The sequence below is a fragment of the Myzus persicae genome, unplaced genomic scaffold (assembly GCF_001856785.1).
Source record: "Myzus persicae strain clone G006 unplaced genomic scaffold, MPER_G0061.0, whole genome shotgun sequence".
NCBI classification, from domain to species: Eukaryota; Metazoa; Arthropoda; class Insecta; order Hemiptera; family Aphididae; genus Myzus; species Myzus persicae.
The window spans coordinates 326,280-352,388 of record NW_019100703.1 but is presented as its reverse complement, the minus strand read 5'-3'; the positions used below and the strand labels follow the sequence as shown (position 1 = coordinate 352,388).

At 32.9% G+C, this 26,109-nt stretch overlaps 1 protein-coding gene across 10 annotated transcripts; it reads left to right on the top strand.

Annotated features, from left to right (window-relative positions):
* The first annotated feature begins 4,166 nt into the window (after nt 1-4,166).
* Nucleotides 4,167-25,713, top strand: LOC111042545. Of its 10 annotated transcripts, none has more exons than XR_002605463.1 (8): nt 4,169-4,378; nt 6,397-6,476; nt 8,826-8,969; nt 9,222-9,302; nt 10,319-10,546; nt 18,244-18,561; nt 20,803-21,015; nt 25,472-25,712. XR_002605463.1 is itself a non-coding variant. In XM_022327184.1 (8 exons), the coding sequence occupies exons 1-8, from the start codon at nt 4,360-4,362 to the stop codon at nt 25,477-25,479; spliced, it is 996 nt and encodes a 331-aa protein (XP_022182876.1). In that variant the 5' UTR covers nt 4,169-4,359; the 3' UTR covers nt 25,480-25,713. The 10 variants fall into 10 exon arrangements, 4 of the variants coding, with proteins under 4 accessions (XP_022182879.1, XP_022182876.1, XP_022182877.1 ...); XR_002605464.1 differs by lacking the exon at nt 25,472-25,712 and adding an exon at nt 23,845-24,582; XM_022327184.1 differs by having other exon boundaries at nt 20,803-20,920; nt 25,472-25,713.
* The last annotated feature ends 396 nt before the right edge of the window (nt 25,714-26,109 follow it).

Genomic DNA, 26,109 nt, shown 5'->3' with positions numbered 1-26,109 from the left:
CCCTAACCCTTTCCCTCTGCATACGCCTCTGATATTGTCATTTATTCGCATTGCTTAAAATAATTTAAATTTATTAGTTGAATGTTAATTTATAATTTAAAAACTAGAATTATATTAATAACTCCGTGTATTCTGTTTACAGTTCACTGTCATAAAAAAAATAAGTTGTAATCGTATTCAATACAATTTTAGGAAATTAAAAGTTACATAAATGTCTCCCGTTCTGATAAAAATAATCACCAATTGGTAGTGACTAGAGGCGGTCTAAAAATATATATATATAATTATATATATATATATATATATTTAAAATAAAAACATTAGAGTGAATCCGTCCGTCCTGTCACCCGCATCGATTCAAGCACTGCCAATGATGTACAACAAACAGTATATAGTACACATGCGTGGTGCTCTATATTTTCATCTGCTAAAATAATAAAAATCGACACCTACGAGCTATTGTTACATGTGTCGCCGATTGCGCCAATTCAACAATATCCATTTTAATCATACCATCGTCGACTGCAGATTATATATTATAGAGTCGTGTGCAGTTATATTTTTTTACCTGCGACTATAGTATCGTTTTCACAATCATAAAAAAAATATCGTCGTTTTCGTTCTTCTGTTCAAAACGATGATTCCACTGCATGTCATTATAATACGTGTATATTCTATACGAACGAGGTCGTCGTCATCGATATACTGTAGGTACATATATTATGCATACATACATATATATATATTAAAATACATACAACATACGCACACGGTCACCTGCGTCGTAGATTGACCGTTCGGCGGACGTACTGTTATCCAATATTCTCGGATGTACATATCGTATTATACATATTATATATCTACGCGTGCAGAATTACGAAGGTGGTGAAACACCTACACTTGACGGGGAAAATATCTCGAAAAATATACACAGTATACGCATAATCTGTACATCAGAATATATATATATATACGAGTGTTGCGTCTCGTGCATATAATAATTATGACGCAATATTGTGTACATGCTCACCGTAAGGTTTAGGTACTTCCATAACCAACCCAGGGGCGTGGTGAGTGATGGACTCAGGGCCGTATTTACAATTTTTGCGCCCTGGTTCGACCGTAATTTTACGCCCCCCCCCCCCAGCCAAAGAATAAATCCGCTTTTTGATTTTTCTTAACACATTTTTAGTTATAATTATTTATGATTAAGTCATGGTTGACTATCTGCAACCGTGGTTATGTTTAAATAATATTAATTATATTCTGTGCTAGGCGCCAGCACTTATCCGTTATCGTTGCACTGTTAAGTTCACAAGGCTCGAGTCATAGCACACATTTTTTCCAAAAACAAAAATATTTATTGTTACAATACTACACCGAGTTACCGCGGGGGGCCCGGCCACCCCCTAAATAGATCAATATTTGGCCGCCCGGGGCAAATGTCCCCATGCTCCCCCCCTAAATACGGCCCTAGTATTTTTGCTGGACGGGGAGAGCAAAACGTTATTTTATACTGCAATTACTAGTTACTATCCATTATATTATTATTATCAAGTATTCGTGTATTAGGGACCCCTATGGACTATGTTAAAAAACACAAATATACATTGCGTGCCTACAACCTGCTGGTTACTGTATACTATATGTATATAATAAGTTACAATACATAAAAAAGATACTCCCCTCCCCCGATTTATTTTTATCAATGCCCCGGGATAGTGGTGCACGTGATTTAGACTTATCTAATTATATATGTTAACCATGCCATTGCATACACGACTGTAGGTATATGCAAGTATGTTATACGAGTCTATACAACGTAAAATATAATAATACCATAATAATATAATATATCGTATATGGTTTTAAAAAAATATACAGAGAAGCCTCGTTCTCTTGTAGGTAAAGACAGTATCGAGGGTATGCCTCGGTAATTTAACCAGACGGTAATAATAACTGTACCCGATGAAAGTGTTAAATTTGAATCGAACGATAGTAATATATATGGCGTAGGCCATATGGGAATTAGTTTTTTTGCAAAAAGACTAAGCTCTTTGCAATGGGATAGCCCGTTTGCAAATTACTTATTATTTTTCCAAACAGTCTGCTGTTTTTTAGGCTCATTGCATACAGACTAACAGCAGTTAGGCCTTTTAAGGACTATAATTTATCATAATAACAATTCAAATTATATTATTTTAAGGGTTATTAACAATAACACAGTACATTGTATGTATATAACTGTTATATATTACTAACTAAAAAAAATATGTAAAATATTTTTTTTGCCTACGACTTTGCCCATATTATATTTTGAATATCTAATGGTCCACGATCTTCTTTTTTAATGACTATAACATAACTTCCTAGTTTCTACTCATAAACTGTATCGATAGCGTAACTATTTATAAAATCATATCAATCGTATACATTTCAAATTTTTGGTTTTTACCTACATTAGTAGGTACATTACAACCGGCTATTTTAAGGATTTAGATACAGATTGACGACGTATACCTAATAATTATAAATACGTGGTTAAGCAGAAATGTTCTACAGACAACCGATGCAGAATTTCTTGATGAAGTACCATATACAATGTTAACATTAAGAGAAATATCGAGAGACATTCTCAATTTGGAGGACAGGGTTATCAAAAATGTTTTTGCAAAACATCGTGCAGCAAAACAAATAGATGCGCTTGTCTCAAAAACAATGTACTGTGTAGCTCAAGATGTCACGAAAAAACTACGTGTAGCAATAAGTCAATAATTTATATAATATTTATTATTGTAATGTAATATTTTTTGTAATATTGCAGTTTAATTTAATTTAATTTAATATTTTACATATTTTTTTTTTGGTTAGTAATATATAGTAGTTATATATACATACTATAATGCACTGTGTTATTATTAACAACCCTTAAAATAATGTAATTTAAATGGTTATTATGATTGTAGTCCTTAAAAGGCCTAACTGCTCTTAGTCTGTATGCAATGAGCCTAAAAAACAGCAGGCTGTTTGGAAAAATAACGAGTAATTCGCTAACGGGCTACCCCATTGCAAAGAGCCTAGTCTTTTCTTCGTGTATGTAGAGCATTACACTAAACATAAATACATAATGGTGGAAAGTACCAGGCGTCTAAGATAAATGTTTTTTGAATTACAACAAAACGACTAAAATCGTTTGAGGGAAAAATCGACATCATTCGTAAAAATATCAGATTTGAAACATATAGGTATAATATCAAATATGAAATAATGCCTATGAAAACAAATTGTCGGTGATACATTTTTCATATTTTAAATTGCTGCAAGTAAAACTTTTGGAAACCTTGGATTAAATTGTGTGGCCACTCGGAAGCAGAAATCTACTTAAACGAAAGAAAAGTCGGGAACAAAATTGGGAATTTCAAAAGTTTATATAAATACCTAACTAAAGATATCCACATTTTTCAGTAATTTCACTTGCATTTTTCGATCGCACTTTTAGTGAAATAAGTACCGAACTCTGGACCATTAAACATTATGGCTGTACGATAAAATAACAAACCTAACCTAACCTAACCTAACCCCCTTCCCCACTCCTGGCTACACATCTGCATCATGGTCGAACGTATAAGCGCGCGTGTCCGGACAAAGAAGAGTGTTTAATAATACAAAATATTATGTGCAATCAATGGACCATTTTATGATATTATATATTATCTTATAATATATAGACGTCACAAACGATCTCCCGACAAACGCGTCTGCTGAAGATCGTTGAGGGGAGGGGAGGGGCTGAGTGTTAACCTCTGGTCGTTTCCTATATACGATATTATCATTACATAATATTATCTGATGTATATATAGTTTCGCTAATGCGCATTACGATCGGTGCCGAAACGCTGGAGCGGAAGAATAACATATAATAAAAACATCATTTACGCGTGTGCATATTTTCAGATGTGCACGCACAAAATATAATAATAAAATATAATACATAATATATGGTGTTACGGAGGTACCTATACGAGGCGGCGATTTATCGATTTTGTGTTTTGGCGGCGCAATGGCGGCGGTGGCGGCGGTGGCGGCGGTGGCGGAGGCGGCGGCGGCGGCGCGCGCTCGAGTAACCAAGGTCACGAGAGAACACCCGCCAGCGGCCCCGGATATTTAACTACAAGTCTGTTATATTTGGACGGACATTGTCGAGCGTACCGTCGTCGCAACAGCACGCGCACTGTATATTTACGAGAAAAGAAAACGGCCAATCGTTAAATACATCGCCGCAAATATTATATCGTGCTGTAAAATATCATATTATCGTTGTAAACTGTACTCGAGCGGCTTATCGAATTCACGTCCAACATGTTTAACTTGGGAGGAGGTGAGTGTACACATTTTGCAAATTTTTTACGGTTTTTTCACGTTTCCATTGTATGCATTAAATGATCGTACCGTTATATTTTGTCGTCGATTTATCGATCGTGTCTAAACACCCTCGCGTGATCGGTACAAATCGTCACACCTAACATACGCCGCCGGCAGGGTGCTGCATTATTGCTTCTCGTCGAAAATCGCGAAATCGTCAGAAGCGCGTGTCGGTAATGCAGTAACACGTCCGACGGTTCTGATTTCACGACGATTTACCTACCGGTGGGTGGACATCGATGGATAAATGCGCGACGATAGTGCGTCATCTTGCGACATCACAAAAATGCGTCTTATTTATTGCGTCTCTTTGTGCGGGCGTCGCGCGAATCGTCACGATCTCGTCGAAAACCGGTCGAACCGAACGCGACGGTGTACTTTATTGCGGTTTTATTATGATTTTTTACGAGACCGACCGGCTTAAATATAAGCCCACAGAGACAAAATCACGGTCCGCAATAAATCACAATAATCACTGTAATAACAAATGATGCTCGCAACACGTCGACCGCAGATCGAAGTGCATCGAACACTGCAAATGTCATAATATGAGTTTTACTCGAGACTATGCCCCGCTTTTAAACAATTTCGAATAAACGAAATTAACACATTTCTCTGTAGTCCTTGAGCCCAACGCGTTATTTTTTCTAGCAGAATTCCTTACGCGCAAACACACACGGGCGCGCGCGTATTTTCGTAAGTCTAAACAGCGTTCAAACCCGAAGATTTTAAAAAATTGGCTTCGCGATAGAAACGTATATTAATATTCAAATTTGACGTCATGTAGTGGTTAGTCGTATAAATAGATGGCACGTATAATAGATATATAGATATTATATATATATATATGTGTGTACGATATTACGTATACAATAATAATATATGTGCTAGTACAAAATGATCGTATTATAATGGCGCCACCATATTTATGCACACAATATATATATATGTATTTATTATAGGAGCAGGCTTTTAGAATTACATTTCATGCCCAATGTAGCAACATCTTCGCGTATACGGCCTTGCTGTCAGCAGCGTTGGTGTCGTCGGTGCTCCAACAGGAAATTAACTTTTTATATTAGAATCATTATTATTATTATTCGTCCTCGCAATCCACCGGAATTTGCGCGATTGCATTTCACCGGCATTTGTGGCGAAAATAATATTCAATTCGATTTTAATAAAACGCTGCATGGTCTAAACCTTTAGGTGCAGCTGCTGGCATTCGTCGATTAAACATTTGACGTTATTCTCGTGGAATCCGAAATAACGACTTTATTAAAACAGGTTTTTTCGCATAATTTGAGTGTACCTACACTGAACGTTTTAATAGTACCTATCGTATAATGTGAAATAGACGAATGTAGCAGATTATAGGTGATTATTACATATTTATTCTTGAATTTTTTTTTTGTATGCTTGTGCAAACCTTAAATACACAGTAACAGACTTGATATTATTAAAAAAAAACTCTGTGAACTCTTTTGTTTGAAAAACAGTGAACAATATTTTACAGCTGAAGAGTACTTATTCCTACACATGCTTATAAAGTTTAATAATGACAGTGCTCGAGCAAGACGGATCGTTTTATGTAGGTGTCTTTGGACCATTAGATAGAATTAAATTATCTTTTTACATCTTAAAAGTACCTAGTAATTATTTACGCATCAGCGTTTAACGGGACTCTTGTACTTACCTACCTACCTAGTACCTATTGGTAACAATGACTCGTTAAAAATGTGTATTTTATCTTCGTTTAAGTCGATTATTGTGGCGAAGTAAAATTTGAAATATAATATTCACGAAGGTGACATAGTATATAGTTCAGAACATGTCCAGGTATCTGATTTCGAAACTTCACTTAATTGCGAAACATGGCTGTTTACAAACAAACCACGTTTCATTATAATTAATATACTCATCAATCATCCAGCAATTGAATCCATCAAACTTATTTATGTTTTTATTTTATAGCGATGAAAAATATTTCAGCAAAGGCTGAAGGATTAGTAGAGGAAAAGAAACATGCCGCAACTGCACTTCTTGAAAAACAAGTATGTTAATATTATTATGGTTAACTAAAAATACATTTAAAATGAAAATATCATTTAATAAAATCATCATGTTATGTTTGGTCTATGCCTCTATAGTGGATTTTTCTCATTTTTATGTAGGTAGACTCCAGTTTTCATACATTTTGATCATTATAACCATTATAAAAATGTAGCAGATTATTAAAAAATTGATATATTTTCCATATGAAATAATTCCATAAAAAAATATTTATTGATCATCCATAATTTTCCGCATTTTATATATCAAACAAAACTAAAAAAATAACTGCATTAGTATCAAATAATTAAGTTCCTATGTATTCATTATTTGCAGTTATATTTCAGTTGCGTAATCTGAATATTTGACTAAAATATATATTCCATGTGTATCAAACACTGAAATTAAAGTCATAATATACTTTTTGTTCGTTTTAAGATAATAGAACTCAGTTTATGTGGTAAATTTCTGAGTATAGTAAATGTTTTGCAAAAGAATATTTGTTAAATCAACACTAGTTCGTTTTTACCTCTACTTTGTTTTTGAAAATTAATAAGTTCCATTGAAGTTTAAATTAGATCTGTAATTTAATTTTCATGCAAATATAGTATTACAGAAATATAGAATAAATTGAGCTTTATGACCTTGTACTAATGATGCGTTATAAATCTTAGTTGAGAAAAACAAAAAAAGTATAAATAATAATGAGAAAATAATATAATACAAAAACTGACAAGTTAATACGTTGTAATATATCTTATCCGAAATCTCTGTTGAATTTGCATAACAACTTTTGTTAAATCATATGATAAACTTCATATAAAACCCGCATTTTCGTGGGATAAGCTTCATTTTCATGAACACAGCTTCTCCTACCTCCAAAATAATGTCAGTAATCAATGTACATATGTATGTAAAAAAGATCATGTACCTATATATTTTTTAACATATCAATAGTTCATCGTTTATAGTTTTAATGTGAACTAATATTTTTTTTTTTAATTTTTAATTACTTCATTTAGTTTTTAATTAAGGCCATCATTTTCGACACTTACCATTTTGATTCTATTTAGTCAATTTTTCAGTGATTTAAAAATTATAAAAACAGGGTTATTTAAAGTTGGAGGTTTGGAGAGGGAGGCTGTGATGTTGAATAAAAAGTTTTTACTTAAGCAATAGCGGGTGGAGATGGTAGAGTAAGAAGTTGAATTTGTGGATTTTGAAACACTTTCGAAATGTTCAAAATATTTTAGCTTTAATTTTCTTTGTTATGTAATAACAATTTGTAACATTTTAACTTAATACAATTATTGGTTTAAAAAGTTCTTCATAAAAAGTCATAGAATTTATAAATATTTTTCAAATTGTGTGAATCCTTCAGATGAGGAGGAAAAAAATACGATTGATAGATAATTTTAATGTTCATTTTAAATTTTACACAATTATTAGTTTATTTTAAGATGAATAATTTTTGGGATGTCATCTTGAAGCTTAATTGTGAGCTTGGTGTATAGTTGGTGTGTACCCCCTTTGAACTTTCCTGTATAATGTATTTGGCTTGTAATAGGTAAACAAATTAAGTAGATATAATATACAATATATATTATATAAATTCATACATGATGTTTATTGTGTTTAGTCCATTTTATTTTCGAATTGATTTTTGTGCTTCCCGACTAACTAGTTCATATAAATTTGTAGTCTGGATCTAAAAATACCTAATACATTAAAATATTGTATTATAGAAGAATACAATCAATCTTTCTTGGGAATTTTTAATGTTTTAGTCTTAGAGTTCGAAAATTGTTGTTATTACGCACATTTACAGAAAAAAAACATTTACCTAGTTTATCAGCCACCTTAATTGACTTTATTCGAAATTTGTAAAATCAATAGAAAAAAGTAAACCTCTGCGAATAATTCGATATAATGTTCTCTTAAAATGCTTTGTTGAAATTTATATAATTTAATATTGGTTGTATGAAATGCTCAATATCGGAAGCATGAAAACCAATTCATATTTGAGGTGAATAAAAACAATACACTACTTTATTGTGGTGGCTTTTAACATAACTATCTATTTCCATAACTTTTATTCCTCTTTTACGATTTAATATGTATATTGTATATATTGACTATTTATATTGATAAATATTAGACATTGATACGTAACCATTTTGCATAAGCTGTATAAAATACATGAATAAATCATGATAACAATAATAAGATCATTATTATTTCATCGTATCGTTGTATTGTATAATATTACACTTTACAAACAATGCTGTGGCGAAGTGATACAAAGTATAAACATATATCATACACACTTGCGTTGACTATGAAATCCTTAGGTCAAAGAAACCGGTGAGTTCTTATCTAACACGCTCAACGAGGCAGAAGGCAAAGCTGTGAGTGCCGCAGAAGAGGCGAAAAATGCAGCTGTGGACGGCTTTGACCAGGAGGTCGAGAAACTTGCTGATAGTGCCTTACAGGAGGTATTAGACGGGGCTTTATGGGTTATGATACATTGCTAGCTGAACCTATACAAAAGCTTATAGCGGAAATAATTTTTTTATTGCACTCGGAGCTTATAAACGCAACATTCATATTTATTTTGCATATTATTTTCATTATTGTGCACGATTATTTTAATATCAATATTTTATACTTTTATGTTACAAAATAATTTGATACGACTTAAATCGTGTCGTATGGCTTTTTCTGTAATTATTATAATTTTTTTGTAGACTTCTAAACACGATATTGGTGGTGGTGGTTTATTAGGTGGAATTAAGAACTCAATTGGTCATGTTGCTAGTAAAGTGGAGGTCAGTATAATGTAAAAGCAAAATTTAATGAAATTGTATACGAGTTTTTACAAAGAGACCGAACAAATATGTTGCAAAAGTTACAACCATTCAAGTACGATTTGAATAATTCGATTGTACTAAGTAGAATATTATTTTTATTTTTACTCTACTGTACGAAAAAAAATATTACATGAAATTTATTGTTGATGTTTGATGGTATTATAATATTACGAGTATAATAGTAATATTTGTTTAAAATAACGTTTTATTAGGAATTTCTTTAAAAATATTTCTAACGCATATAAATTATTCTTTAGAAAACTATTATAATAAATACCTTAGTTTCTTTAGTAAAAAAATTATTTTAATATTGTTTAATATGATCAAATTGTAGATTTACCGATGTAGAAAAACTTTAGTTATTGTTTAGACTTTAAATGCATAGGTACAATGTTTATTCTATATAAAACGTAAACTGTATGTCTATATTTATTATTTTATTAAGAGTGTGTTATTTAACTTTTTTTTTTATTGAAATAGTTTAAATTTATTATCACAAGTATTTACAATTATTGTATAATTGTATATTTTACTATTATCGGTCTTGTGACATAAGTACTTTACAACTATTAACGTTTATTAATTATTATTTATATTAATCATTTTATGGTTTAATTGCTAACGAAATTTCGAAATTCTTATGTACACACTATTATATTATTAAGTATATAATAGTAAATTGTATACTGTTATAGTCTGGCGGTAGTCACGCGGGCCTCGATTTTGGTTCCCTGATCGGAAATACCGTCAGAAGCGCCATAGCTTCACAAATACCCGTAAGAAATCTTGCAGTGTTGTGTGTTAAAATTGTTAATGTTGTTAACATGTTTGTCGGTGTCTTAAAGTATAAAACTCGCATATAACAATAATGTATTAATGTATACCTATTAACTATATATTATATAACCAAGTTAAATGTTTTAATTGCAACCTTGCTTGTGTGCACGTGTGTTTGATTTCGTGCAATATTTTAGAATAATATCGAAGGTTCGGTGCACAAATTAGAAGGCGCCGCAAGTGCGGTAACCCATAAATTAGACGATTCGGTTGTCGGTAAGGTAGCGCATTCGGTAGGTGATAAGGCCCACCAGGTGACCGATAAAGTCCACGAAACGGCCGGTGGCATGAAAAGTACTGTGAAGGGAGTCGCCAATACGGTGAAAGGAGTCTCCAGTATGATTCAAAGCACCACCAACGGAATGGTGAGTACTGCCCAAGGGATGGTTAACACGATGGGCGTTTTAGCCGGAGGGATGTCCACCGCAATGGGTAGCATGACCGGCGCATTGGGTGGTATGACCAACGGTATGAACGGCATGCTTAGCGGAAGTCTCGCTGCTTCGAAGATGGCCTTATTGTTAGCGACCAAGGTCGTACCTCTGGCCACGACAGTTCTCAACCAGACTTCCAAAGCCACAGGACTGATATTCGGCAGAGTGGTGCCCAAGGTATGAGTTAACGACCAACCTCCCCATCCACCGAAACACACCCTCTGACAAAAACATTGTACACGGGTTGAAAAAAAAACGTGGTCACCGAAGAGGCTGCGGTGTCGAAACGAAAACATCTCGCACGGATCATGTGCAGGTTTTTATTTACCTATCGGAATATTCTGAAATAAACTAGCGCTGTTATAGTATTACGAAATACCTAATCACTTTCGACTATACTTAAGCTTTTAACGTGATTCTACCTGTCCTTTGTTAGATTCAAAAATATAAAGTTGTAGTGAAGTTTATTCCCCATTTGTCAGAGTTGTAATACGAATTATAATTTTTTTTTTTACAAAGTTCCTTCCTAACATAGACATTTTTCAAGACGATTTGTCTGGCACATTAGTATGATAATAATATAATTGAGTCCATCGCTGTTATTCAGTTTTTCATTCAAATATGTCGATGGTTCATTATTAATTTAAACCTGATCGAACAATGTGCGTAACAGTAGGAAATACATTTTTTTTTCAAATACGAGTTCAAACAACACTGCGCGAGTAAAAACAAAATTCAACTTCATTTTTAGCATGTTGATATAAATTTAAAAAAACTCCGATCGTTGATTTACACATAGAATTTTGTGTTAGCTCTGACAACAGATGAAATATTACAATATTATTGCCTATTTGAAACCACACGTTAGTTCTGATTGTAAGAAATGAGTATTGAAACTCCTCAAACCTATATCTGCACAATATTTGTACAGGAAATTCGTATGGCATAGGTAGTGAGAGAGCGATACTTTCATCGGGCGAATATATCGAAATGATCGAGAATTGTAAACAAAATTTTATGCATACCCCAATATTACAATATTATGAAGTTCGGAATGTGGGTGGAAACGCCAGTAAGTAGTAGTATAATAATTGTACTGCAAAAAACAACACATATAGGTACAATACACGCACACTAACAAGCATTAACACACAACTATCCCCGAATAACATGCACTTTGCTTTGTAGATTGTTTGTTTAAATGTTTGTTATTTTTTAGTTTGTTGATCGGGTCTCTAACTGTGTAATACAATAAGCACATTAACACGGTGTACGGATTTGAAATCAATAACGGTTGAATCTATAATATGTAACCGAATTACCAAGAACGATACATTTTATTGTGTTTATTTTCTGTATAACCTCTAGAATATAATACTCTGCTCATACATAGAATCAAAAAAAAAAACATTATCCTACATTATTATAGAAACGAGCTTATTGTTATGATGTCTTGTACCTACAGATTTGAAAGTCCAAAACTATAAAGGTGGTATAAATGATTTTGTTTGTTTGTTTTGTTTTTTTTTGTCAAAATCTTACCTACTATATGTTGTTATTTATATATAAATAAATGTACGTTTTATATAAATCAGTTTTAAATGTCTACAGACAAAAATCGTATATTATCATTATCTTGCTGCAATTTACATTTCCCAGAAATTCATTAGTCTAATAAAATAATGAAAGTCTTGATATTTATAAGTAATATTGTAATAATGATATATCATAAAACCTCAATTAATTTCAAAACGCTTATGTTATATTGTACCGAATCTTATCCGAGTTTGTTTGATTTATTAGTTAATAATTTTTCTTCGACGGGCAGTTATAAATAAAGCGTCCAAAACGTATAGATAATCACTTTCAAATACACTTACCTAATAGCCTCATTATTTCATTACTCATAATATTATGCAATTATAAATTATCATAAAACAGACGGCACAGACGTTGGTTTGCTGTAAATTAAGAATTTGGGTTCTCTTATTAGTTAATGTGAACGTCTGCAACGTGATTCATGTGTGATCGTCATTATTTTTCATTAAATAATCCATTTAAATTTTAACATAAAAATAATAATCACCTTTTCTTCCTATTCGACGTCCAATCGCACGATCGCTCACTACATGGTGAACGGCTATAAATAGGGTTACTATAGTCCTTAATTATAAAAAAGGTAGGTAACTTTTTTTTTTGGTGGGTGGAAGTCAATAAAATAATGTTGTTATTCAAATCAAATAAAAGGCACTTATATACGTTTAACGGAGAACCATAATATAATAATATTCAATCTTGAACATGATATGGAAAATAATACATTAATTGTCATAAAACAAAAAAAGGATTGATAATAATGCAGCCATTATAATGCGCAGGGGAATTCAGCAAGCAAGCTCACCCTCTTTTTATCTTTTAGTAGGTAATTCAAATCCAAATTTTTGTAATTTTTTAGTTTGCTTATAGAGACCATATTTATAAATACATTGATTTTTTAAACCATTTAAGTAGTGACGATAAAAGCTGAATCAAGCAAAATTACCGTCTTTCTGTATGTCCATAGGTACTTAAAACTTTCAAGAACCAGAATTTGAGTAAATTTATTATTAATGGAAAAAAATGATGATCGGTAAGCTAGTGATACCACTCTGTGTATAATATATAAAATAATACCTAAATAAACCCATAAACGAGATACTGTATAGATAATTAATAATAAAATTATATAACACTTATTATTGCTCAGAAACAGATAACGATAATAGCACAGAAGCGATTGTTTTTCTGATATTTTCATTTCGACGCTTTGGAATTTGGTGAACGAAATACTTGAAACAGCTTGAAAACAGAACATTTTGGTTGATATGAAAAAAAAAACGGGGCACAAATATTTCGGTGCACTATAATAGTACGTCTGGTGGCAGCCCTATAATACAGTAGAATATTATGTAAAATTCAATAGAACAACAACAGTAAGTAGCTTCTGGTTAATATTTAGGTATGTTTGGTAGCATAATATAATAAAAGTAATAATAATAATACAAAAAAATATCCGGTAAGAAGCTATATGGATAATAATATAGTAGTGCGGGTATATAAAGTATATGCACATTGTGTGTTGCCTGTTCTTTAAATCGCGTGGAATTTTAGATTCGAACAATGCAATCGTGACGTATGATCGATACACGGAATGTGGGTTAGACGTACGAGCTAATGCTATATCATTATGGTGTTTTATTTTATTTTTTATTTTCGCCAAGCATTATTTCCCGGCTTCCCAAGGCCATTATGCTCGGCGATTCGTCCGTTTAAATGACCACCGAATAGCGTGATGGTGCGCATTAATTTAACATTGTTTAAACTGGAATTCGGTCATATTTTGTTATCGATGTAGCGCAGTGTTAATTATTTACTGAGTCGGGAGAAAGGAATACCGACGAATGACAATAATATATTAAGTGAGCATAATATTTAAATAAATATGCATACGAGTATACAGATAGCACAAATATTTCAAAACTTTTATAATGCCTTCGGTGGAGTGTTTTCATCAACATAATAAAATCGTGGAAATATAATAAAATTGTTCTTTTTACTAGTCAATATTATATAACAATATATGATATTATTCAGATTATTTTCTATCGTAACTTACCCATTAAATATGAGTCTGCTGTCATGTTTTTATATAAATTAATGGAGGTATGATGCACTTATTAGTGATTTATAGTTAGTATTTACATCAGAGTAAATGTGTTCTGTAAGTCTAAATAGGAATATTATACGTTAAAAACATACCTAGTACCTTGCTTTATATGGTATGATTTCAATAAAAATACAATAATTCATAGGTAATAATATACGTAACAATATATTTATAAAACCATAAAACAATACCTCACCAAATGTTTAATATAAATTATTTTGCCCCAGATTTTAAAATGTTATCAATTAAAAAAAAAAAAGCACCACAAGGTAAAGTTATCGAAATGAAAATTTCAATTCTTTAAAAATAATTCATCGAACTAGGTATCTAACGATCTCAATAGTCTAATATTAATAAAGCATTAAACGTCAGATTATAATTTATATTAATTCTAAATAATATTAATAGATAATGATTAGGTATATAATGAATGGGCATTTATGATTGATAAAGTATTTAAATACTAATTAATCAATTTATTACTAGAGAATAAATAAATGGGTGCTGCCAGACTTTGATTATTTATTACTCCTATAATTGCGGATATCCAAAGACCTTATGACCTTTGTTTAAAACCGAAGGAGACCTTTAAATCATTTATATCACCTTCTATCAAATACCAATATGTTTAAAAACTGTCTAACTTTTATTTTAAATGTTCTAACCAATTAAGAGAATAAAGGTTAAAATTGAGCATTAAAAATATATAATCGTTACAAATCATAGATTCATGCACTATTATTGAATATTGATGCACGCTTTTTTAATGTTGCATGCAAACGGTAATGGGTAATTTATTGAGTGTTACTATATTATTATTATTGTTATTGTAAAAAATAACACAAAACGACGCTCGAACTGCACCAGCTGTATACACATGTAGGTTAACGTGTACAATTGTACCTATAATAGTAATAAAATATCCCTCGATTATTTCAATTTTATCGGGTCAGAAGTAAAAATATTATTATCATATAATTTTTAAACCGGGAGTATCGTAATATCGATTTAGAAAATTACACAACCGCGAGGAGGTGTCTTTCCATATTCTATTCCGCGAGAAGGATACTGTTGCGATCGGTAACTATTTTCAAACAGATGTTCTTCGCCCTGCAGGACAAAAAAAATGTTAGATATAATATGAAATAATCGAGTGCATATGCGTTATATTATTATTATTATTATTATTTATCGTGTCACACTTTGAATACATCGAATACGCGTGTGCTTGGCAAATCAAATATAGAAATATGCACCTACAATCGATTCGCGTCAACAACAGGTACGATAGACATTGCGTTGTAGTTGCTAAAGTAATAGAGACAGATATAGTAATAAGGCGGAATGACAATTTTCCGCTGTTTAAACATACAACAATACCATAGCGTACCTATTACAGCCTATTACGGCCTCCTACCTACTCTAATGTTTAGTGTGCGAAGTGTCTCATGATACGTATAGGTAATAAAGTAAGGAGGCCACTATACCATCCACGATTTTTTCGTCCTCCTTTAATAATGCGTACTTGTGGACATAAACTTCTATAATACATTAATACGGGGTGATACAATTAATGTAAGACACTCCTTATTAATTCAGAAAACAATAATATGTTCTTGAAATATTTCTCTTACATGATATCAAATATTATATCGTCGCAAAACAACATTTTAAGAAACAACAATTATATTTCTCACTATTTACTATATTGTTATCATTTTTTTTGTCGTCATCTTTTGTAAGACAGCATACGTTTTTAATTTCATATTCTGAAGCAGAATATTATTCGGAGTATTTCGATCTAGGTATATAAGAATTACACTACATTTCGGACGAGTAGTTTATTTTATTATAGTTATGGGTATTTGAAGTTGTAAGATGAGCGGAAAAGTGGACCAACATTTTGTAGGGTACCACTCCATTTTTCAAAACATAGTATAACTATAACTTACTATAACCTTCAAATACTTATAAATCATAACCTGACGAAATTCGGTTTTTATGTTGTAACTATCAAAGTACACTAAAAAATATTCTGCTTTAGAGAAGGGAAGTGAAAAACGCATGCTGTCATATAAAAAGTTTAAAAAAATAACGATAGAAAATAGTAATAAATATATTTTTTTTATTGGAAAAATGTCGTTTTTTAACCATTTAAAATTAAGTGAAATAAAATACTTTCAAAAACATTACTATGGTTTTTGAAATAACGACAGAGACTAACACGTTAAACGGATCACCCGGTATCGTAATAATATTTGGAATGCCATACATTATAATAGTCTTGACCTTGCAGGGAGCTAACGTTTTATATATATTATAGTACTGAGACAATTTGGTATGTCTTCCCCCTCCTCTCAACGACTTGTATATTAATTTTAGGCATATAACACATTATATGTACATGCATATTATATATATCACATTGAGTGAAAAATCCTAATTGTGCCTCTACGGTGACTCCTCTCGTATACATATCATTATTATTTTCTGCCCTTTGTACTTCGCTTTAAAACGACCATCACGTAAGTGTCGACAATTTTTCCAAGTGAATTGAATTGACCTCGTCAAAGGCATCCACGAGTCTTGTGTTTTCTTATCAGGAAAAAGTCTTCATTTACGATACCTACATATATATAATTTCGTTGAGCTGCAACGAGATCGTAACACTATATGGATCGGTCATCTAACTCGTCCTACGTGGTCTAAGGTCAATATAGGAGTGTAAAAAATAATGCCAATTAATGCCAAACTATTATGATTATTGTCATGCGACTGAGGTCCAAATCGCGAATCGCGGTGCGTGTTCTTCCGTTACGTAATCAGTCTTAAAAATGCCATTTCCACATTATATTGCACACATAGCAGCCGTATTCGATGTATTTAATGTTCACGTTTTGTGTATAATATAATATCATGCACATTTCGTTACCGGTAAACCAGATGTACCGGTGATACCATACACGTGGTATGATATCATCGCACTTTACCAGCAGCCGGTACTGTCGCAACTGGTAATCGGACGTTTCCTCCCCCGCCCGTGCTTTTCACCACACATACGTTCGTGGCTCTTTCCTCAGTGCCAGACCCCCCCCCCCAGCTAGGAAAATTTACCCCACAAGAGAACGACGAAAAGCATTTGTGATCTCATAATTTTACTGCGCACCCTTTGTCCGTGACCCATATCGTAATATTATGGTGTATCTGCCAAGGTTTTTTGTACAAAAATAGTCGGCTTATATTTCCGAGCGAGTGACCCCAATGGAATTACCTATATAGGTATAAAAAATAAATATTGTTTGATAAATATTTTCGACATTTTCACCGCCTTCATAAACTCGTCACTCACGTGGGCGCGGTTTGTTTAAGCTATGTAATATTATTATGATTGAAAAAAAAAAATAGTCCACCGGAAACATCTTTGATACGCTCTATTCAGCGGATTCTTCTGCTAACAGCCAAGCACACTCGTTAAATAGGTTTCCCCAAAAAAATTTTCTCGAGATCGCCACGTATATGATATACTTTAGTTCGGAATGGAATCGCCGTTATACAATTTGATAACAACTTTGCAAATTACACAATATTTCACTGGTCACGACTGTCGTATATATATATATAGTATATAGTCAACGCTAGTGCAGTTCGCGATGTCGTCGTGCAGCGCCTCGTCCCCCGTCGTCCAATCGTATACTACGGTGAGACCTCCGATGTACCGGACACTCTCGGAAACGTCGTCCGCTATTCGGAGGTGTTCGGTGTTCGTCCGTTGCAGATGACGTGGGTTTCACCGTGCAGTATACGTCACACGATATCAATCGCTATATAACGTATTGCCCAACGAGCACTGCGCGCAAACTGTGTAAACGTTTTGCCGGGGCCTCCGAAATGTACAATTTTGGACCGATATTGTGATGATTAGGAGACACCCGCCGCCCCGCCGGCGCCCGCACCCGTGGCCGCGGCTCCGGAACAGCAGTCGACCGTCAACCAGGTGGCGTCCGAGGCCAAGACGCTGGTGGACAAGACCGCCGCCGAGCTGAAACCGGCCCTCGACCAGGCGGTGCACGACAAGATCAACCCGTTGGCGCAGGACTTGGCCAAGAAGCTGCAGCCGATCGCGGGCGACGTGTCCGCTCACGTCAACACGGCGCTGGCCGAGGGCGTCAAGCAGTTGAACCCGATCGTCGACCAAGTGTCGACGTCGGCCAAGGGGTTCGTCGACGATGCCGCTAAACAGGTACGGTTCGCCCGCCGATACCCGTGTATACAGGAAATCGACTCGGATACAACCCTTATGCGTACTCATCCCATAGGCCCCCCCCCCCAAAAAAAAAAATCCCAGAGCTCGCCTATAGATCCAAATCACACGTTATTATATAATAATATGTGTAGGTACGTCGTCGTATACATAATATGTGTATGCTATATATATATACATATATAGCAACAGGTAGGTGTGTCTCTTGCGTGTATATAATATTTATATATATTATATTATACTGGGAAAACAGACGCAAACGTTTTATTATGTCGTTGCTGTTATATGATATTATTATGTATTATTTCACGTGGTATGTCCGCGGTCTGCGTACGGATTTATCGTTAATATAATAATATCATTTAACGGCTACAGACAATATAGACGAGGTGAGACTATATACTGTTCATGCATACATATTATATTGCTAAATGGTTTTCTGATTTTTTTGACGTAGTATAGTACATTATACATCACACACGAATGCGACGATGACTATTGCGGTCATTTTTTTCATGTTTTTATTTTATTTTCATATTTCCATCACACGCCACACCCGGTTTTAGTAGTTATTGTCATGCAGCTTTGTATAGACGCGTATATATTATGTATATATATACATATATACCCATATAATATTATATACTTTTATGAATATGTATCACATTATGTCATTATAGTTCAGTGTTTCTCAACCCCTTTATATACAACTGATTTTTTTCACCGCCTCAAAGTACAGTTTAATTTGATTCGAGTGTACATATCCGTACCTACAAGTTTGACGACATCAAAATTGAACTGTAAACCCTCTCGTGAAATATTTTAGAATAAATTTTTCACTCACAAGTCACTTCCTGACGTCAAAAGTTTCACGAAAAAAATAAATGTAATATAGCTATCTACAAAGTGTTTCGTAATAGCAGGGTTGAGAAACACTAAATGTACATTATACAGAGTGTAACTGTTGAAAAGGCTGACGTGACGTAATTAATTAACTACAAGTTTATTGTGCAACAAAAGTTAGTAAATAGTAAATACTAATTATATTATATTTGTCAGCTATTTCTGTTACACCCTGCATGTATACCAGGAGTTTATTTTATCGAAGAACACTCATTATTTCCAAAACTATAAATAGTTTTGAAAAAAATATTTTTACATACATTTTAGTCGTTAGTTGAACAAAAATTGAACAATCTTAAAATGTTTACTTTGTTTAATGACAACAATACAACATCATTTTTAATTCCTATTATTATTGAGAAGCCGAATATTTTTCATTGTGAAGTACACTAAAAATACAAAACAAATACATAAAAATCAAAGTTTGGATTTGTAGCTTATGTGTTAAAACGTATAACTGAACTACTCGTCCGACCTTTTGACATTATATAATGTCAAATATTTTGCTCTCAATTAAAAAATTATAAATGTATGTTGTTGTTCAAAAAAGTAAATACTAAAAATATTACGCCGGCAGAATATTGTAAAAAATATAATTTCTATTCAATAATTTTGTTTTTTAATGACTTTTAATTATGAAAAAAAATTATTTTCAAATATCATTTAATAGTTTTGGGACCAGAGAGTGATTCGCGTTGAATTAAACACCCACGGTTATACATGTCTGCGCAGTCGCTATTATATTATTATTATAATTTATCATATTACGCACCTCTCGTACACACACCTGTGTGTACAGGAGGGGCGATTCCCCGGTCGCAGAGAACATCGCCATTCGATATCCCTAAACCCATAACCCAACCAAATACCCTTAGGTTGGAGTCTTTTGGGTCGGGTTGGGTCGAGCGATATCGAATGCGTTCTGCGAACACCCCTACAGCAGTATACACTATTATAATCGTATTATACATCGAAACTTCCATACTGCAGCCAGTGTCTGGCTAGCGACGCGAAAAAATTCTCGCTGTTAGAGAATTCCGTCGAACAGAATTAAATTGATCTTGCTGTGAAAAATACATAGCTGAGCAATTTTTTTTTTATTTTTTAATGGAAGTTTCACTGTCATAATATCATAATAATAAATATCGTACCGATGACGGACGTGTATACTTATCACATATATTATTATCACTATAATTCCGTGGACCGCGGCGATCCGCCGACCTCGGAGACGCTACATTATTGTAACATTTGATATTAATCGTTTTCTGTTTTTGTTTGCGCCTTTGTCGCGAACAAACGCATTCATATCCGCAGGTGAGCACCGTGGTGGACGACAAGCTCAAGGAGGCCGACCAGTTGTTCAGCGAGAAGCGCGACGCTCTCGGGGAACCGGCCAAGAGCATGATGTCAAAGGCCAAGGGATTGTTCGGCTGTAAGTTAGGTTGCTGTACTATCATGTAGGAAAAAAAATTCTCACACAAAACCCGTGTACGCACAGTCCACACACACTGTCGATGTATATTGCCAGTAAGGATAATCTTTATCGGTTCAACGTTTGTTTATTTTGTTTATTTTATTTTGACTTTTGATTTTTCACACATAATCGGAAAGATTGCGGATGATGCGTGTATAAAACGCATGCCATGCGTGGATTTTGTATGGTGGCAGTGTACAGTAGTAGCATAATAATCGTTGAATTTAATTAATATTATGTATATAGTATAACACAATCACATTTTTAATCGCGTCCAAAAGTATTTGTTTTATTTACGCATACGATGGCATACGGAGTGATCATAGTACAAACGCATATTGCTATGTTAATAAATACATTGAAATACCTGTACAGCGTGACCCTCGAGGATTTACCCATTGCGATACCTCTCCTGAGATAATAAATAGTAAATACCTATATCATAAATCTGTTTTTTCATTACTCTCCGAGACAGGGACTACGTTTATTTTATTATTTTATTTTCGAAACAATTGAAGATAATCCGTTTTGCAAAGTTTATTTTTTCGAACATTTTGACCTTTCAACATTTTATTTTCATCAATTTCGTGATTTTCAATCGTTTTTTTAGTTTATAGGTAAAACGGCAAATAACCTATTTTTATCCGGGTGATGTGTGTCCCTCTACGCGGCTAATGGGTTATCCTCTCGGGACGCTCTGTGTATAGTTTGTTGCTTTCCAATAAATGTATGTATAAAAAAAAAAACAATTTTTGCCTTCCAAAATGATTTTTGTCGAGGTCCACTTAAACGCTATTGTTGCTGCAAAATTTTATACTATGACCTAACACCGTAGATGATATTATTATATTATTATGTGTGCTTAAAACGGTACAAGTTTTCAATAACATACTTACAACTCGATATAATGTGGCTACGGCCCGCTTAGACTGAAATTTAAATAATCATCGGGATCGATGTAAATCGATAAAAGCGTACCAAATGCAACAACAATTTAGCTGCAGAACTATGGGCTTAAATACCTAATGCTCTGAAACGAAATATCATGGTGTAACCAGGGCTGTGGATTTATTGTTTTTTCGTATCGAATATCGATAAATTTCATCTTGAATTCGAAATGTATACAAATTTGACCGTCAAGGCATTACCATTTTAAAATGAGTTTTACTTTGCCCTTTTTTACACATGTATAAAACACATTTATGTGCATATAATGTGCGCGAGTATCCAGTTTTTTTTTGCATGTTTGGAGAAAAATATTTGAATTTGAATCAATGTACTGTATTCTCTATTTATTTTGTCTCGTTCAACGATGTCGAATTTTGTCGTAGATTTAAATTTTAAAAATGTTGTTCAGTTGTTTCTATGAATAATTTTTTTGTGTTTCCATTAACTAGAACGTTCATGCCATAAATACATTAATAATTGTAAGTCTATTTCGTTATGTTGATTTTGCGGAGTTTTGAATATTTTGGAATTGTTGACTTAATTTTCCATAAGTCAATGTTCATTGCATGGTTTTTTTAGTGCATTAAATTCTCAGTCTTGGTGCAACCATTATTAAATCGTCAGTTTACTAAATCCCACGTCGTTATAACAGTGTTATGGGAATCGTTTGAAAAAAAAAACCGTTTTGGCGATCATTCAGTTTTTATCAAACCGTTTTCAACCAAGAACAATCGTATATAATTAGAAATTACACAAGTATTATTATTTTGAACTTTGTGCACGTACGTACAAAAATACAATATGACAGTTTAAGTTATAAAATGCATACACAATATGCTAAAAAAATGTTAATTAAAAATACATTGTACGCGTTTGATGATGTGTCATTATTCATTACCAACTGGAGTAGACTGCAGTAATCAAATCATTACGTTTTCACATAATATTATTCATTAATCAATCTCTGCTAACACAATTAACACGTAACATATACATCATTATTATTACATGTAACATTGCTTACAGAAAGGTTTACAATAGGTGATTTTTTTTAAAGGTGAACACTCATTTTCTCGAAAAGTATAAACGTTTACGGAAATATTTTTCTCATATAATTTTAACTCTGATGAAACTACTTTAAAAACAACATATTTTTTTTACTGTTTCTCATCGTTATCTTTTTTTTTTAATTGCTTTAATTAGAGTATAGTAGGTACATTTTGAATTTCATAATCCGAAGCAGAATGTTATTCTGAAATTGTCAATGCGTAAAATCGAAAAAGCTTTCTAGATTTATAGGAAATCAATATTTACCAAGTTAAAAGTACCCAGATATTTGTTGAACCGAGTAGTGGATACACATTTCGCAAGATATCCATGTGCTGCTTACAATTTGTTCATCAACACTTTAACACTCGTCAAACTAATCAACTACTCGTTCGGAATTCAATTTTACACATTGAAATTTTCAAAAAAATATTTTGTGACGGAATATGAAATTTAAAATGTACTTACTGCATTGTCATTCAAATAAGTAAAAAATTAAGACGGTTTTGATCATAACAAATAGAAAAAAATATGATGTTTTTTTTTCAAATATTGTTTTATATACCTACTATATTGTCTTTAAATATTATATCTTAACGAAAATATTTACAAAAGTGTTCATAAAGGTCAAAACTTAAAATCAATCACTCTGCATACCTACTTATTGTTTACCCTTATAACACAATACACATCGATTGTACATGACAATATAATGCATAATGATATTATTAGCACGTTTGTGTGCTCCCAGTGGAGTCTATAATATTATTATAATGTATTATACTGTAAATGGAACATATCTCGGAACATCTAACACATTCTCTCTAAATGCTAATAATATAACTATATCTTACCTTTGGTTTTTTCTGTTTTTTTTCTTTTTTCAGGAATCAATCAACTACTAATCACTACATATTATATGCGTATAGTGGGAGTAGCGAGTTGGCTATACAACTGCTATAGCGTGCTAACTGCTAAATCATTTTAATTTTACTCATATTTCATGATACCTGCATAATATTCCACATCTATACCTACTACTTATGATAAACTTTAAGTGGCACAAGCGTTTAATGTAATGATTGTATCTTTTTTTTCCCTTGACTTTATGTTACTCGGAAATCGTAGTCATTTTAAGGTGCACTCTTGTTTTTCAATATTAATTTTTTTTTACGTCCCATACGCGACGACTTATTTTATATTATCGTAATTATTATTATTATTATTATTATTATTATTATATACCTTTTACTATTAATTTTTTTTTGTTTTTACGCATCCTTTTTTATATATCTAGTCGTTCACGGTGTAATTTACATTCATAAAAAAAATTCAAGTAACCCATATCGTATTTTACAATTTCTTACAGCTCACGGATAAATGCGACGGTGACAATGTACCGAAACGTCAATATTGTATAATAATTCATAACATAATGTTTAATAATGTATAATAGACACAACTATAATATCGGTCGAGTACACTGATAATAAACGATATGATAATATTATTATTAGCACAATCGTCCACAGACATTATTGTTGTGATATTTTTGTTTACTTAAAATCATTATTTGGTATAATATACGATTAACACGCTTGCTATTTTTTACATGAAATCATATATGTTGTTGGTTTTTTTTTTATATTATCTGAAACCCGATGGCATTGGGTACCTGTGATCTGTTATTAACGGTGGCGTATTTATGGCGGGGAGGGATGTATGTGTTTTTACCCCCCTCCTAGGCAGTGACGGATCCAGGGGGAGAGCCTAGGGGCCCAGCTCCCACCCCTCAGACATATTATTTCTCAAATTTGTTTAATAATTCTACGGATCCTGACGTGTATGTCTGATAATATATTATTATACGTATCACTCTGGGGTGCCCAAACTAAGATAGTACTATCTTAGTTCATGGTGGACAGTGATTCCAATATTGTAGTTATATATTAACAGAAAATTGTTGACCCCCCCCCCCATTTTCTATGCTCTGGATCCGTGCCTGCTCCAAGGGGATTTATAATATTCCTCTATATATTCTCGGGCGACGAAAATGTCTTTATTTTTAATTTTTTTAACCTAATAAAGTATGTCACAATTAATATTATATCAATTAAAAACTTTCGAAGGTATTTCCAATATCTTTGGTGCGTAAAGGTACCTACTAATATTGTGGACGATTTTACTCGGGTGTTGAGTGATCAGCCTTAAATTCGGAATCATTAATTTTTATTTTAGCATTTTTTAGGGGCATGTAAAATTGTTACTTATAATATTACATCCCCAAAATTAAAATCGTAAATACGCCAATCTGGTAATCAAAATCCATTAAAACAGTGTTCTACATATGGTACGTGCGCATGTCGAATTGCAGTGGTAATGGTATTGCAGTAGTTAGACGTTTGTTAACGGTATTTGGCATCGTACAATAATATTAGCGATTGATATGATGAAATACCCCCATGACGTTTTGTTCATTGTTTCTAATTTTAATTTGTTTTTTTTTCTTTTTAGTGAGATGAACACATTGGGAATCCACGTTCGATAGACGTTCACAAATAAATTGGGGTCATTATTATTATATATTTACCTTAAACGTTAATTTCTTTAAAAACAAATATTAATTTTTTATTGTAATACATTTTAGATACCTACCTATATAAATTATACTTTTAATAATATTGTAACATTTTGTTCATTTACCTACTGTTTATTAGCATGGTACTTTTAACTAAAAAAACGAGATAATCGCTGAGCAATTGTGATTATTTTTTATTCATGAAAATAAATATTAAATAAAATCATTATGTTATGACAACAGTATAATATGCAACATTTGGCTTGGTGTGGTACGGTGTCTACACTCCCAGTTGCGTACGAGCTCTGAGTGTACACACCGGTCGGCGCTTCTAGCTCCCGGATGGGTGACCAGTGACCACCCATGATATTTGGCAACAAAATCCTTGCCACACATACAACATGTGTCTCAAACCAACCGCTTTCCACCCACAAACAGCTAATCGCCATAGACCATAGTGGCCGGGCTTAAGATCATTAAAAAAATATATATATTCAATACACCTAAATAGTGTTTGCTATTTGGAAATATTGATATGGCGCAGCGCGCATACGACTGTATTTATTAGGTATAT

Bases quoted from the DNA above. Each gene is read 5' to 3' on its own strand.
- LOC111042545 (XM_022327183.1), top strand. The intron at 8,970-9,221 runs GTATTAGACGGG...ATTTTTTTGTAG, and splicing joins CTGATAGTGCCTTACAGGAG to ACTTCTAAACACGATATTGG. The intron at 10,547-18,243 runs GTGAGTACTGCC...TGTGATGATTAG, and splicing joins AAAGCACCACCAACGGAATG to GAGACACCCGCCGCCCCGCC.